We start from the raw sequence: 13,470 nt of genomic DNA on the forward strand, positions 1-13,470 counted from the left end.
TGCTCAGGCTGCTTGTTGCCTGAGTGCACACAGAGATGGGTGCCTAGAGCGCCCGTCTCAGAGGAGAGGAGAGCTGGTCTTGTGGTAGCAAGCGTGTCTTCCCCCCTTAGCTGAGCAGTGTCTGCCTTGGTTTCATTTGAATGGGAGATTAGATGTGTGAGCACTATAAGAGATTCCCCATCAGGGGATGGAGCCGCTCTGGGAAGAGCATCGAGGTTCCAGGTTCCCCCCCTGGCAGCATCTCCAAGATAGGACTGAGAGAGATTCCTGCCTGCAACCTTGGAGAAGCTGCTGCCAGTCTGTGTAGGCAATACTGAGCTAGATGGACCAATGGTCTGACTGGCAGCTTCATATGTTCCTATCCCCCAATGCACCACGCTCGACACACTATGCATTGTGGGATATCCAAAGGTTGGGATGTGTCATCCCAGCCTCCAAAGATCCACACTGCTGGGAGCAGTGAGGATCATGTGAGCGCATGGTAGTATACCTGAAGAAAAGCAGAAGAATCATCTGGGGGAAAGATGAGTTGGACTCGGCCTACCCCACTGCCCGCCCTCCGCATCCCAGGACTATCATGTGAATAGCCTCAGGGTCTTACTCCTAATCAGCTCTAATTCCAGCTTTAGCGCCAACTTTAAACTCTTCCTCCAGCTTTCACTAACTTTCTGCTGCAGGCGAGCCTCCTTTTATTCTCTTCCCCCCCTCCAATTTTCCGAAACTAACCAATTTAAAATTGACTGCATGTTATGCTTAAAAGAAAATTATTACAAAATGATGTATAGATGGTATCTGAGACCCAAAAAATTGGCATTAATGTATAAAAATGTATCAAACAAATGTTGGAAGTGTGGACAGTCTGAAGGCACTTTTTTCCCTATGTGGTGGACCTGTGGGAAGGCTAAAGCATATTGGGAGATGATATATAATGAGTTAAAGAAAATATTTAAAATGACATTTCCTAAGAGGCCAGAATCCTTCCTGCTGGGAATAATAGAAGGTGCAATTTCTACAAGTAATTCAACGCTTTTTATGTACACTTCGGCGGCGGCTAGAATTATATATGCACAGAAATGGAAGAGTAATGAAGTGCCTTCAAAGAAGATTGGCTGATAAAATTTTTGGAATATGCGGAGATGGCAAAACTTACAACACTAATAAGAGACCAAAATTTGGAATGCTTCAAAGAAGATTGGAAACCATTCTTGTCGTATCTAAAGAACTATTTTCCTACTATGGACTTTACAGCAGGGTTTGAAATTCAGTAAAAAAACCTGCAGGTTGGGTAGATTAGTTGTGTTTGTAAGGATTTAAATTTATGTTTTGAACTATTATTATAGCAAGGGTGAACTTTATAGCTGATGATTCACGAAGAGATGCTTGCGGGAAGTCCACTTTTGTCTATTCGTAATCAATGACATATTAATATTGTTAAAAATAATAAAAATTGAATTTGGGGAAAAAACCAAACCAACCAATCAAAATTAATGCGAGCTCCCCCCATTAAAAAAACACAACCAAACCAATCCAATCCAACCCTCTCCTCCCTCCAAAAACCAAACAGCAGGAATCTTTCCCCAACCAGACCAAACTGTCAAACGGGAGCTGTGAACTCTTGATCCCTGCCAGCTTCTTATTACAGAGCACAGGAAGGAAGCAAATATGCATTCAAAACAGAAATGTGAAGAGCACAAGAGGAGGTCAAGGCCTTGTTCCTGCACAAATGGCATTTCATACTTGGCAGGACTTTTTAATCACTGGAATGGAATCACATGTCATATTTGGCTGTATTGGAGGCAGTCAGTGATGGTTTGTAAGCTTGCCAGGCCTTGCCAAGGCTGTGCTTTCCGGGCACTCGATTGGAAGGTGCAGCTTCCTCCCAGGATCCTGTGCTCAGCAAACCTCATTGGCGGCAAACCTCAAGTGGGCTCCTCTGGAGTGATCCAAGCCAATTGTCTGAGTGAGTGCTTCCAAGCAAGAGGCATTTGCATGGACCTGTAGCAGTGTAGCAGCGTCTCCCTCAGCCAAGAGGTGAGCTTGGGAGTCTGTGGGAACAAACGCTCCAAGAGAGACGAGAAGAAAAGAGGAACTCAGACACGACGGTATGTTTTGAACAAAAGGGGCTACTTTATTAATATACTTAAATAGGTTACAAGTCGTCACTTAACTTTCTAACTAAAGGAAACGAAACAGGACAGAATGGAGTAGGCAAAAAAACTTTCCATCTTGGCCAATCTGTTGGAAAGCCAAAAATTCCTACTCGGCCCCCAACAGGGCGACCAGCAAAGCCCATTCTGTCCCTGGGAGGGAGGGGGAGGGAGGGAGGGCAGGAGGGATGGGAGGAAGCCCAGGGTCACACGGAACAAGGGAATAGCAGGGCAAACAAAATTGGGGGGAGTCCCAGCCAGCCCCCACCCACCCACCCCGCTCCTTGCAGGCATGTTCACGTGGTCTCCTCTTCTGGGGCGGATCGACTCCTCCAGCCTCCCAGCAGCAGCACAAGCCTGCAAGAAGCACAAAGCAGCGTCAGTGGGGTTGCCCTGCTCCTCCTCCCTTTCCACTCCGGCAGCCCAGCAAGCGGGGATCAGGCAGTGGGGTGGGGGTTGATGGGGGGGCAAGCCAGAGAATTCGGGCTCCCCACTGTGCAGCCACAGCATGGAGCAGGAGGGAGAGGAGGATTCTCTGACCTGCCACCGGGCAGCTCCAGGGGGCGCTACTGGGGCTGCAGGGGGGCCCCAGAGTCTCCCAGGCTCCTCTGCTGCTGCACCGGTTTGGGAGGAAGGAGGAGGGAGCGGAGGGGGGAGTGAGGCGTGGCTGCGGGAGTGGAGGGGGGAGGAGCACACCCTCGGCAGGGGAGGGGGCGGATGACTGGATGGGGCTTCCCCTGCCAGGGGAAGCCAGGCCGCTGGGGAAGGGGAGAAAGGTGGAAGGAGGAGGGGGCGCTCCTTGGCCAGCTGGTGGGAATGGAGGGAGGCGGTGACCTTGCCCTCCTGCTGGGCCCACACAGCCTCCCCGGACCCAAGGGAAGCCCAAGAATGGTTCCAAAGGGCCACTTGGGGGCAGGGTGGTCCTGTAGCCTCCTCCCACTGCCTGCCAGCAGAAGCAAGGGGAGGGGCTTCTGCACCCCAGAGGCGGGGCTTCCTTGGGCCAGGGGAGTGGAGCCTGCTTCCCCCTCACTCCTCAAACAGAACTGCACTTCCCTGCTGGATGTCTTCTTGTGGACAGATCTTGTGTCCACGCGGTTGGAGGAGGTCTTCTGGGAGGCCCCTGCGCTGCACGGTCTTTCCTGAACCTCCCTTCAGCTGCTGATCTTCAAGGGGAGAGCACGGGGCTGTTGTTCCTGGAAAGAGAGAAGGACATTGGTTCAGAGATGGGGGGTCTTCTCACACTCTCCCCCATGACACCACCAAGCACCAGGGACTCCTGGCAGAATATTTGTGTCCTCATTTCCCAGAGGGAAGAGAGATCTTTCCTCTTTCCCTTTGGCTACTGGTACAACCAGACACGAGGGCCGAAGTTGGCATTCCAACACGAGGGAGGGTTGCCCAGATTCCTGCCCACCCTTCCTGCAGCCCCAGCCCCCTGCCTAACCATCGGGGCCCCTTCAAGTGAAGCCCTGCCTTGGTCTACTCACCAGTCGGTCAGGTGGAGAGATCACCGTACTCTGGCGGGTGTCTCTTCTTCTTACAGCCCGCCCACAAGCGCCGAACGGCAGCCCGCAGCCCGTGCCGGGAGTGGAGGGAAAAGGCCTTCTTCACGATCTTCTCTGTCTTGCAGGCAACTCTCCCGACCTCGGGGTCATGGTCGCCAAGCAAGCTCTCCAGCGCTGGAGGGATGAAGGAGAAGGTTCAGAAATGGCATGAAGAGATCACCCCACCCTTGGCCAAGCCCCACCATTTCCACACCAAGAGGGCGCAAGTCCTGACTCTTTCTCCCCTGCACTCTGGGAAAGCCTACTGCTGAGCATCCCTGAGGATGCAAGCGGGACCTTCCATTTGAGGGGACAGGTGGCCCATTCCAGCTCTGTGGTCCCTAAATCTAGGCCTCTCCCCTCACAGAAACTTCCCCTTCCCACCCAGAAACCGGCACTTACCAGCATGGAAGGTCTCTATGTTCCCTTCAGTGAGGATGCTGCCCTTTTTGTGGACCAGGTGACCTAAAAAACAAGGGTGGAAGGAAATGGGACCACAGTTCAGGACACTGTGCATGGACAACCCGATCATTCAGGAGAGGAAATCCTCCCCTCTCTGCTCCGTCTGGGACTGACAGATTGAGCCATTCCTCCAGGGACTCTTATGTCACCTTGGGAGGAAATTAAGCAAAGAGACCTCGCTAACACGCACTGGGCCAGTCCTCCTGGGGAGGGAACAGCTCCTGCCCCTCCACACCCTTCTGGCTGTGCCTTCCAAGAGAATGAACCTTTGCCCACCAAGACCACCCACTAAGGGAGACCCAAAAGTCTTGTTTCGCTTACCGATCAGCAGGGCAGCCGTTCTCCTCACTGAAGGCTGCTCGCTGCGGAAGAAGCCCAGGATCTTGGTGGCCTCCATCTCCACGGCGTCCTCTGTGCCGAGCTGCCGAATCTGGGATCAAGAGCAAAGACAAATCCCGAGTGAGCAAAGCATCGCCCAAAGGTCCTTGAGCCATTTGAGCCGAGGGACGGACAGGGAGGGGCTGCCCTTACCAGACGCTTGGCGATCTTGTGGAGCAGCTCCTGCAGGCTGTAAGAGTCCCGCGCCAGCAGCTTGCCCTCCAGGTGCCATAGGAGGGCTTCCGCCAGGAGGCTCAGATTGTCCTTCGCAGCCTGCCAAAAGAAAGACCGGAATGGGAGTGAAAAAGGCTGCCAAGGGATTCCAAGAAACCTCTTAGGGGGCTTCAAGGAGTAGGGCCTGGATGGGCCAAACCACAGCAGGACAGCTCGTGGATTCACCACCCCATGAGGAAAACTCTGGGGCATGCCACTGGGTGGCTGGACTTGGGGAAGTCTAAATCCCTTCGTAGGGGTGGCAGGAAGAAGTGGGCTCTCACCTGTGCTACCTCCAGGTCCTCATCCTCCACATGCATCATCACCGCGATGAGGGTTGTGATGTTCTCCTCTGTACCCTCATGATGATGGTGGCGGTGCTGCAGGAGATCCAGGTGGGTCCTCATGGCTGCCCTTCGGATCTTAGCCTCCTCCTACAAAGAAGAACAGGGGTTGTTATTAGGGAGGAATTCCTCACCTTCATCACCATGCAGAAGAGCTTGCATGGGTCTCTAGGGGGTGTCTGGTTTCCCTTCTCCAACCCGTTCGGAACCTGCAGGTTGGCCGGCCCTCATAGAGCCGGGGCGGAGGGCTGGCGTGCAAGTACTCACGTGGTGGAAGAGAGGGCGGCACAGGGCAGCCAGGACAGCATTCACCGTGGCCTGGTGTTCTGATGGGCAGTGCCTCAGCCGCTCCATGAAGGCCAGGACCCCCAAAGTGGCTTCCAGACTGGAGGTCCTGAGCCCTCCCAGGATCCCAGCACTAAAATCCTGGGGTTTCTTCGCCTAGGGAGGGAAAAGGTGGATCCTTGAGAACACATGCTAGTCTACCCCCTGCTAAATGGACCACATAGCTGTCCATGTTTGATGCCGCTTGGCTTCCATCCAAGAGGGGTGAGAAGGCGGCATTGGAGCACGTGGGGAATCAGGGCTCCCACTGAGAGATGCATTCCCTTAAGGATTTCTCCTTCATCCTGTGGCAAGGGTTCCACAGGCTGAATCCTCCCAACTGGAAAAATCTTCCTGTCACACCTGGGGATGCCTAGGAGCACCAGCCTCAGGAAGGGCTCCGCAAAGAGAGGAGTCTCCATGTCTAGGGATGCTCCATGCCCAGGGATGTCACTCACTGCCTTCAGCTTTCCATAAATGTGGAAAAGACCCCTTTCGCTCAGGTAGCGGATGTTCTGGCTGGGGTGGACTAGCCACGCTACCAGGAGCATCCAGGTCTTCTCTAAGGCAGCAAAGTCTTGGTCTTTCAGAAGCAGCTAAAAGAGGGAAAGGAGCAGAAGACCCATCAGCCCCTGGGGCCAAACCCTCCTCTCAGGGAAGCCCACCTGAGGAAAATGCTTCTCACCTCCACAAAGAAGGCCACCTCTGCGAGGGAATGCTCTTCTGGATCTTTATCGAGGCTGAAGAGGGAAGCCAGGTATGCCTTCAGCCTGGCCACTGTGGAGGATGGTGTCTGGAGGAGAGCCCTGCAACACACAAAGGCCGCTGCTGAGTCCTGGGCGGGAGGCCCAGAAAGAGCAGACCTGACCCAAACCACCCCAGCCCCCAGGCCTCCTGAGGAATCTCCTATTCACTCCTACTTACCTCACCAAGAGGGCCACACCCTGGAGGCAGCTCTGCGGAGAGCACAGGGATTCCCAGCAGGTCTTCTCTGGGGTCACCTGTGCCACCCTCTCCAGCAGGGTTCGGACAATCTGCGCGGTCTCCCTGCAGAGAAGAAAAGGTTGCTGTCACCACCATGTCAAGGGTGGAGGCAGTGGACAAGGGAGGGACTCCTTGCGGGGTGGCGTAGTATCAAGGGTGGAGGGACTGAGTTGGACCATGGGAGGGAGACCACAGAGGTGAAGTGACTTTATCCACAGCTGGCTTTTTAACACTGCAGATGCATTTTAAGGCTCTCTGCAGAGCCAAGAGGACTGCAAATTCTGGGCTCTCCTCTGTGTAGCTGAGGGAGGGGACCTCCGTGCCAGAGTCACCCCAACAGGCCAGAAATGCTGCTCACCCATCAGAGTGGGACATGGGAGAAATGACCCTAGCCTGTCCTCCCAGAGTGCTGGAAGGAAGACTTGCTGGCCCCGCTTTCCCCACCGCCATGACTTACTCAGGAGGCAGGTAATGGCTGTCTCGGTTCCCGACTCCCTCGGTGGTGTTCTGCAGGCCGGTGAGGATCTTGTTGACCAGGCCCACCAGGAGTTCGGGGAACCTTTCCTCCACCTCACTGGCATACTCCACGCTCCGGATGACGTCCTCAATCTTCTTTGTTGCTCTCCCCTGCGAAGAAGAGGAGGGTCAGGCCTCAGCACACAGTCCTAGGGACGGTTATGGGTCAGGAGAATCCCCAGGGCCAGGCCAGTGCCATGGGTGTCTGCACCCACATCTGGGCCTGGAGGGTGCTGCCTTTGGCTCAGGGTGCATGAGGTCAACTGCAAGGGAAAGACATCCACAAGGGGAAAAGGGAAGTCCCCACCTCCCGTGTGAACAGTGACTGCCATCCAAGCCGCCATCTTGTGTAGTGCAGGAAAGGAGGGGCAGATGGCTGGAGTCAAGTCACCCTTGGTTTGCGCCCCTTACCTCTCCCAGATGGACCGAGGAGAACCAATCTGGGGCCAGCTGTCCTCTTCTTTCCTCTTCGCCGATGTTCCTGAGAGAGGAGAGGAGAGAGAAAAGCTTCTCAAAGAACTGTCCTGTTGGAGATGGCAGCCAGCTGAAGAAGTACACGGGCACCCAAAGAGATGCTAAGCAAAGATCTAGCCTCCCTTGGGAGGTGGCTGGCAGGGGAACTTCATCAGGCCAGAGATCTCCCAAGTCCAGCCTTTCGTTCCCCACTGAGAAGCCCTGGGAAGTGTTCAAAGGGGGCATCGAGACAGGAGCCCGCCCCTGCTCCTTCTCCCCAACACCCGCTCATGCCAACAGCATGGGGGTCTCAGAGCTCCCTCTGCTAACAGCCAGCAATAGACTTGCTGGTGTCTGTCTTGCACCTGCTGCCAATAGGCCTCCTTGGGTGAACTCCCCCTCCAGATTTCTCAGGGAGCAGGTAGGAGGAAACATCCCTCTATGGGGCTCAGACATGGGGGGGCTGCCCCTGTCCCCTGCAGCCTTCTGCTGGCTACGCTAAAATCCCCCCAGCTCCCTACTGGCTCCTCAGCTGAGACGAGGGTACCTACCTGGCCGAACTGGGGGTCAGCGGAGAGTCCCACACCTCGTCCTCGATGCTGCTGATGTCACGCATCGTATCGTCCTCGTCTGTAGAGGAGCACTGGGGAGGAGAGAGAAGAGAATCGGGAGCGTTTCAGGGCTTGCGTTGACCTTGCGAGGCTTCTGAGAGGAACCAAGCCCAAGGGACGGTTGGGAAGACATCCTGCTCTAAAATAAGACCTGCCTCTTGGTAGAAAAGGCATTTGGCATCTCAGCCCAGAAGAGCCTTTCACCACATTTTTGCCCTCTTTCCAATGCCTCAGATGCATTTCTTCCCATCCCACCAATCACAATCCCTCCCATCCTGCAGCATCTAGAACTAGAACCATTCCATGTTCTGTCTCCTGCTGGGGAACAGGGCACTCACACACACACACACACACACACACACACACACACAAACACACAAACACAACCTAGAGCCCGTTCACATGAAAAAATGGATGATGAAATGGATCATTTCTCACCTCCGCGGAGGACGAGTCTTCAACCGTGTAGGTGTTCTTCATCATCTTCTTGATGAGCCACTTCTTTGGCTTCTGGACTCTGAGAGGAGAAAGGAGAGACATGGCATAAGAACAGCAATGCATGCCCTGTGGATCAAGTGAAAGACACGTGTAGCCCAGAACCCAACAGTGGACAGCCAGATGCCTATTTAGTTGGTTGTGAACCACTTGAGACCTGGTTACATGTGGCATTAAAGTGTGTTTATTCAGAGAGAGAGAGAGAGAGAGAGAGATCTCGAGATTCGGAGGTTCCTTGGCTGTCATGGGTAATAGTCTTCAACTGGCTTCTCCTCCATGAACATGTCTAATCAACCAAGGCTCCCAGGGAAGGTGATCTGCCTCTATGATCCCTGGAGCGGCCCTTCAGCTGAGAAAGGTACCTGGGGGAACTGGTGGCATAGTCCTCTTCCGACCCCTCTTCCTCCACGCTGGCATGTGGAGTCTCGGCCCCCGGGAAGGAAGAACTCTGTGAAGGAGAGAAGGGGGAGAAATGGTTGCTCTGGCCCTCTCATTGAGCTTCCTAGGCTTCAGCAGGGAAAAGGCCAGCCTGGCACCTTCCAGCGGTCATCACCGGGTGAGCTGAACGCAGGAAGTGGGCCGGAAGGGGATCGTCCCGTTCTGGACACAATTCTTCCCGCTTTCCTGATTTTCAACTTTCTTAAAAACCACTTTGGAGCCCAGGCATGCTGGCTGGAGGCTGGCAGGAGAGATGGCGAAAGAGCTCCTCTCTCATGCCCGCCTTCCTCGCAGTGAGGTCGGACTGGCTGATTTCAGGCCTTCGCGCACTCATGCAAATGGCAGAGGGGAAAGGCATCAACTCCCCCCACTCCAAGACATGCTGCGCTCCCTCACTCAACTGGGGCCCTGATGGCTCTGGTGACTGGAAAAGACCACTTCCAGTCCACTTCATGCTTTCAGTCGGCTCCTTAGTGAGGACACTAAAGGCACGTGCAAAAACATGCCAAAACTGGGTCTCCTTTCCTCTTTCTTTCCCATTTCTTTCCCCTTTTTCATTTAGTTCATTTCTCAGTGGTTTGGTTTGGTTTGCTTATTGTTTTGTATTTTTATTCATTCTTCATTTATTTGTCACTGTTTTTCAATGGTTGCCATTAAAGCAACAGGATGCTCCACCTTTAACTGTGAGATCTCGACCAGAAGTCAAGGCCATAGCCACCATCTCCTTGCGGCCATATTCTTTAATTTTATCACCCCCACCTTGCCACCATTGTGATGCAGTGTTGTTAAGGGCATGGCTATCCCTTTACCATAGCTTTAAGCAAACAACTGTCAGAAGATGGCTGCCCACCCGGCAGCATCAAAACTGGGGCCATTCCACATGCTCTCTACTCCTGGGCAACACGGGGGACCCACACGCCCAACCCACAGTTCTTCCGAGGGAGGGACTGGATGTTGAGGCTTCCTGACCTCTCCAAGGGATGGCTCTTGGTCAGCGGCGGTGTTTTGCAGCCTCCTCAACACGGTGCTTGGCCTCTGGACGCTAAGAAAAGAAAGAAAGAAGACACATGAGATCAGAACACGAGTGCTTAGAAAGAGCTCTGCTTGATGAGATGAATGAGGCATGCAGCCCAACACCCTGTTTCCAGGAGTGGACAGCCAGATGCCTGCAGGAAGCCCACGGGCTGGGCATGGAGACACCTGCCTCCATGGAAACAACCCTCCATGCTGCTCGGAGCTTCTGTCCACCCTTGGCTTCTTGCTAAACTAACCACCTCCACCCCCCCAAAAATTGCATGGGCTCCTAAGGAAGGTCCTCTACTTCCATGAGCGATGGAGCTGCCCCTCCAGGTGAGAAAAGAGTACCTCGGGGAACTGACAAAGCTCTCCACGTCCAGCTCCTGATCCCTAGTGTTGTCTTCTGGGATCTTGGCCTCTTGGATGTCAGGACTCTGCAAATGAGACAAAGGTTTCCTATGAGTGTACTCACTCTGATCTTCCTAGGGCCCAGGATTCGTAGGGAGTTTTCCCCCTGACATTTTCTTTGAGTTCATTTTTATTTCTTTAAATTATTTTGTGTTTTTTTTTAAGAGGAAAAAAATTATAAAAAAGAAACCATGTGTTCTAATTCTAACTGTGGTGGGAGTGCCAGGGCACAGCCACCACATGCTTGTGGCCATTTGGTTTCATCCTATGTCCAACCATGAACCTCCATTGTGATATGATCTACTGTGGTCAGCAAACTGGCCACCATCCTTCAAAAGGGCCATCAGAATCAGCTGGCTGCACTCTGCAGCTCTAGTCCAAAGACAGCATGACAGGTAGGTCTGTGAAATCTCTTTCTTTCCCTCCCCAAAACCAGCCATTAACAGAAACATCACTGCATGGGAGCTCCAGAATGGAATGCTAACTGCTTGTTGTCATTTCTTGTCATTTCTTCTGCATTCCTTTCATGGGGAATGGAAACCAAGAGGAACGGGACCCACTGGCATCAATAGTTTGGCCCAGAGAGTCTTCTTGATCCCACCCCTTCATGTCCTCTTCTCTCCTCTCCCCAAGAAACAGGGTTAGCTCAGCCTTTCCAAAGGGAGAGACAAGGTGGGCCCCTGAGTCCAGAGTGAGGGCCATCCCTCCTGCTGTGGGCTGTTTTTACCTGAGGGGACCAGGATTGTCTCTACAGAAATGCCTCTTCAGTCAAGAGACCTGGAGGATCTCTGCCAGGAAGACCCTCTCCTCTCCTGACCCGTCTCAGGGTCTTGGGAGCCGTTTGATGCCTCCAATCCAAAGCACACCAACCCAGAAAGGTGGCCATTGGAAGGAGAGGCAGAGGGTGGCAGAATCCTTCCCTAGCCACGACGTTCCCACTGTAATCCTCTGGCCAACATGCAGCAGCTGGATTTCCTCCCCTTTCAGGATCTGACCCCCCTCTGTCTCCTGACGGTGGAGATGCAATCTCCCCTCACCCCTCCACCAGCCCATCCACAAAAGCGACTGGAATCGTTTCCTCACCTCACAAGACCATTCGGTGTCCACGGTCTGGAGAAACCATCCATCCTCCTCAACCGTGAAGACACTGGAGGAAGAAATACAATGGCCTGAGTACCTCGGAAGAGCCTTGCTGGATCAGACCAAAGATGCATCTGGCCCAGCACTCTGCTTCCAATAGGGGACAGCCATCCGGCAGGCCTCCAGGAAGCTATCCTCTGTGCCCTTCAAGCTAGCGGACATCACCACCACATCTTGGAAGAGTGAATGCTTCTATGCAGGGGCGTAACTACCATGAGGCCGGGGGAGGCCGTCGCCTCGGGGCCCCACTGCCTTGAGGGGCCCCCCAGAGACACCTCCCATGACTCCCCATTGCCCCCTGCCCAGCCCCAAGACCCTTCAGCCACTTGCCCTGTTTGCCCTCCCTCCTGCTGGTCCTCCTGGTCGGCCATCCAAGCAGCAGGCAAGCTGCTTTTCTCCCGGGCGCCTCTCAGCTGATCGGCGGCTGGGCGGGGCTTCCAGGGAGGCCTCCGTGTAGGCCTCCGTGAAGCCTGAATTCGAGTAGGCTGGCCAGCCCCAGGAAGAAGGCTGGCAGTCAGAGTGGCCACTCCAGTTCTCTGCAGCAGACCCTCTTCTTCCCAGGCCAGACAGCTCAGCCGTGGCCAGGTAGAAGGTGGATTCCTTTTGGTGGTCACACCCCGCCCCCCGCCCCCTATATCCAGGTAGGGATCTGCTTGCCATAGGGCTTGGATGGGGGGTGGGGAGACTGAGAAGTCTCTGAATATTTCATGGAAGACTGATTGGAAAATTGGCTGGCTTAAAAAAAACCTCTAAAAAGTCCTAGAAGTGGCTTGTTTCATGGCAGGAAATTACAAAAACTTCTGGAACAAATTTATTTATGTATTCATTCATTCATTCATTCATAAATACACTTCTGTTCAAGTTGTTTTGCAACCCAGGTCTGAGTGAGAACTGAGACATGAGTGAGAACTGTGACGCATGTGTTGTGCTTTTCTATTTTCCCCCCTTAGGGTCAATCTGGCCCACATGTGAATGCAGCACCTCCATTCCAGAGGAGATGTGTGTTAAAGGGCTTTCAAAGCCTCTTGTGAAAAACCTCCTGGAATCAAACTGGACTGAATTTGTTCAGAATTCTGAGAAAACAAACATAGGCTCACCCTGCATGGTTGAAAGTCTCCTTTGCTAATCTGCAGCAAGGGGCCCATCTTAATAATGAGTGTTTCTAGTGTGTTCTAGGCATTAAAAGTAGCACAAAGATATAGTATTCAATGTATATCACTATATATTGTGAAGTGTGTGTGTATTCAGTGAAATGTATTTCTTGGCAGCATACATATTTTGAAATATCAGACTTAAATCCTTGGAAGCCTGGGGTGTGTGGAAGCCCTGGACTTTGGGGGGGGGGGGCATTTTGAAATCTCTTCTCAGGGCCCACTCCAACCTTGCTACACCCCTGAGCGCATTTGGCTCCGTTCTTAGAGCTCTACTTCGAAAACGGAGCACAATGAAGAGAGCTTCATGATTGAAAAGGGAGCTGCATCTGCTGTCCACAGAGCCACCACCGGGTATTACTTGCTGGCAGACTGGAAGTCGCTTAGATGAACTTCAAGCTCAAATCCTTGGTTTTGCAAATACACCACATGAAAAAGGAATTTTTGACTTGGAAATAGTTGTGCCTGAAAGGTATCCATTTGAGCCTCCAAAGATGCGCTTCCTGACTCCTTTTAAAAAAGGTTTTACTCCCATATAATTCTTCTCTTCTCATTTGCTCAATTTTGTACATCTGTTTTTTGTATGTTTTGAATGAGGACAGAAATGTGAGAATAAAAGCCCCCTGCTTACGGGGCAAAGAGGCACCTTTTTCTCTTTGTAAACTGCCCCGAGGCATTTTTGGAAGGGCGGTATAGAAATCGAATTATTATTATTATTATTATTATTATTATTATTATTATTATTATTATTAAAAAAAATCTCGGCGGGGGGCCCATTTAAGAATCTTGTCTCGGGGCCCACTCCAACCTAGTTACGCCCCTGCTTCTACACAATGTATGAAGAC

General features: G+C 52.8%; 1 protein-coding gene across 1 annotated transcript; it reads right to left on the minus strand.

Annotated features, from left to right (window-relative positions):
• Nucleotides 1–2,113: 2,113 nt before the first annotated feature.
• LOC128332778 (uncharacterized) lies at nucleotides 2,114–12,063 on the minus strand. Its single transcript, XM_053267501.1, has 19 exons — nucleotides 11,805–12,063; nucleotides 11,418–11,481; nucleotides 10,275–10,360; nucleotides 9,879–9,951; nucleotides 8,834–8,919; nucleotides 8,415–8,493; nucleotides 7,917–8,008; nucleotides 7,324–7,393; nucleotides 6,854–7,023; nucleotides 6,337–6,459; nucleotides 6,098–6,218; nucleotides 5,871–6,008; nucleotides 5,356–5,529; nucleotides 5,029–5,178; nucleotides 4,685–4,804; nucleotides 4,475–4,583; nucleotides 4,094–4,156; nucleotides 3,635–3,826; nucleotides 2,114–3,340 (listed from the first exon to the last, which is right to left on the minus strand). Exons 1-18 carry the CDS (start codon nucleotides 11,843–11,845, stop codon nucleotides 3,642–3,644), a joined length of 1,944 nt encoding a protein of 647 aa, XP_053123476.1. The 5' UTR covers nucleotides 11,846–12,063; the 3' UTR covers nucleotides 2,114–3,340; nucleotides 3,635–3,641.
• Nucleotides 12,064–13,470: the final 1,407 nt, after the last annotated feature.

Source organism: Hemicordylus capensis, chromosome 7 (assembly GCF_027244095.1).
Source record: "Hemicordylus capensis ecotype Gifberg chromosome 7, rHemCap1.1.pri, whole genome shotgun sequence".
In the NCBI taxonomy this organism is placed as follows: domain Eukaryota; kingdom Metazoa; phylum Chordata; class Lepidosauria; order Squamata; family Cordylidae; genus Hemicordylus; species Hemicordylus capensis.

Excerpts from the sequence above, each read along its gene's own strand:
- LOC128332778 (XM_053267501.1), bottom strand. The coding sequence starts at position 11,845 with ATGGCCGACCAGGAGGACCAGCAGGAGGGAGGGCAAACAGG. Across the intron at positions 7,394-7,916 it reads CTGACCCCCAGTTCGGCCAG|GAACATCGGCGAAGAGGAAA; the intron begins GTAGGTACCCTC and ends CTCCTCTCTCAG. Across the intron at positions 6,460-6,853 it reads AGCCATTACCTGCCTCCTGA|GGAGACCGCGCAGATTGTCC; the intron begins GTAAGTCATGGC and ends TCTTCTCTGCAG.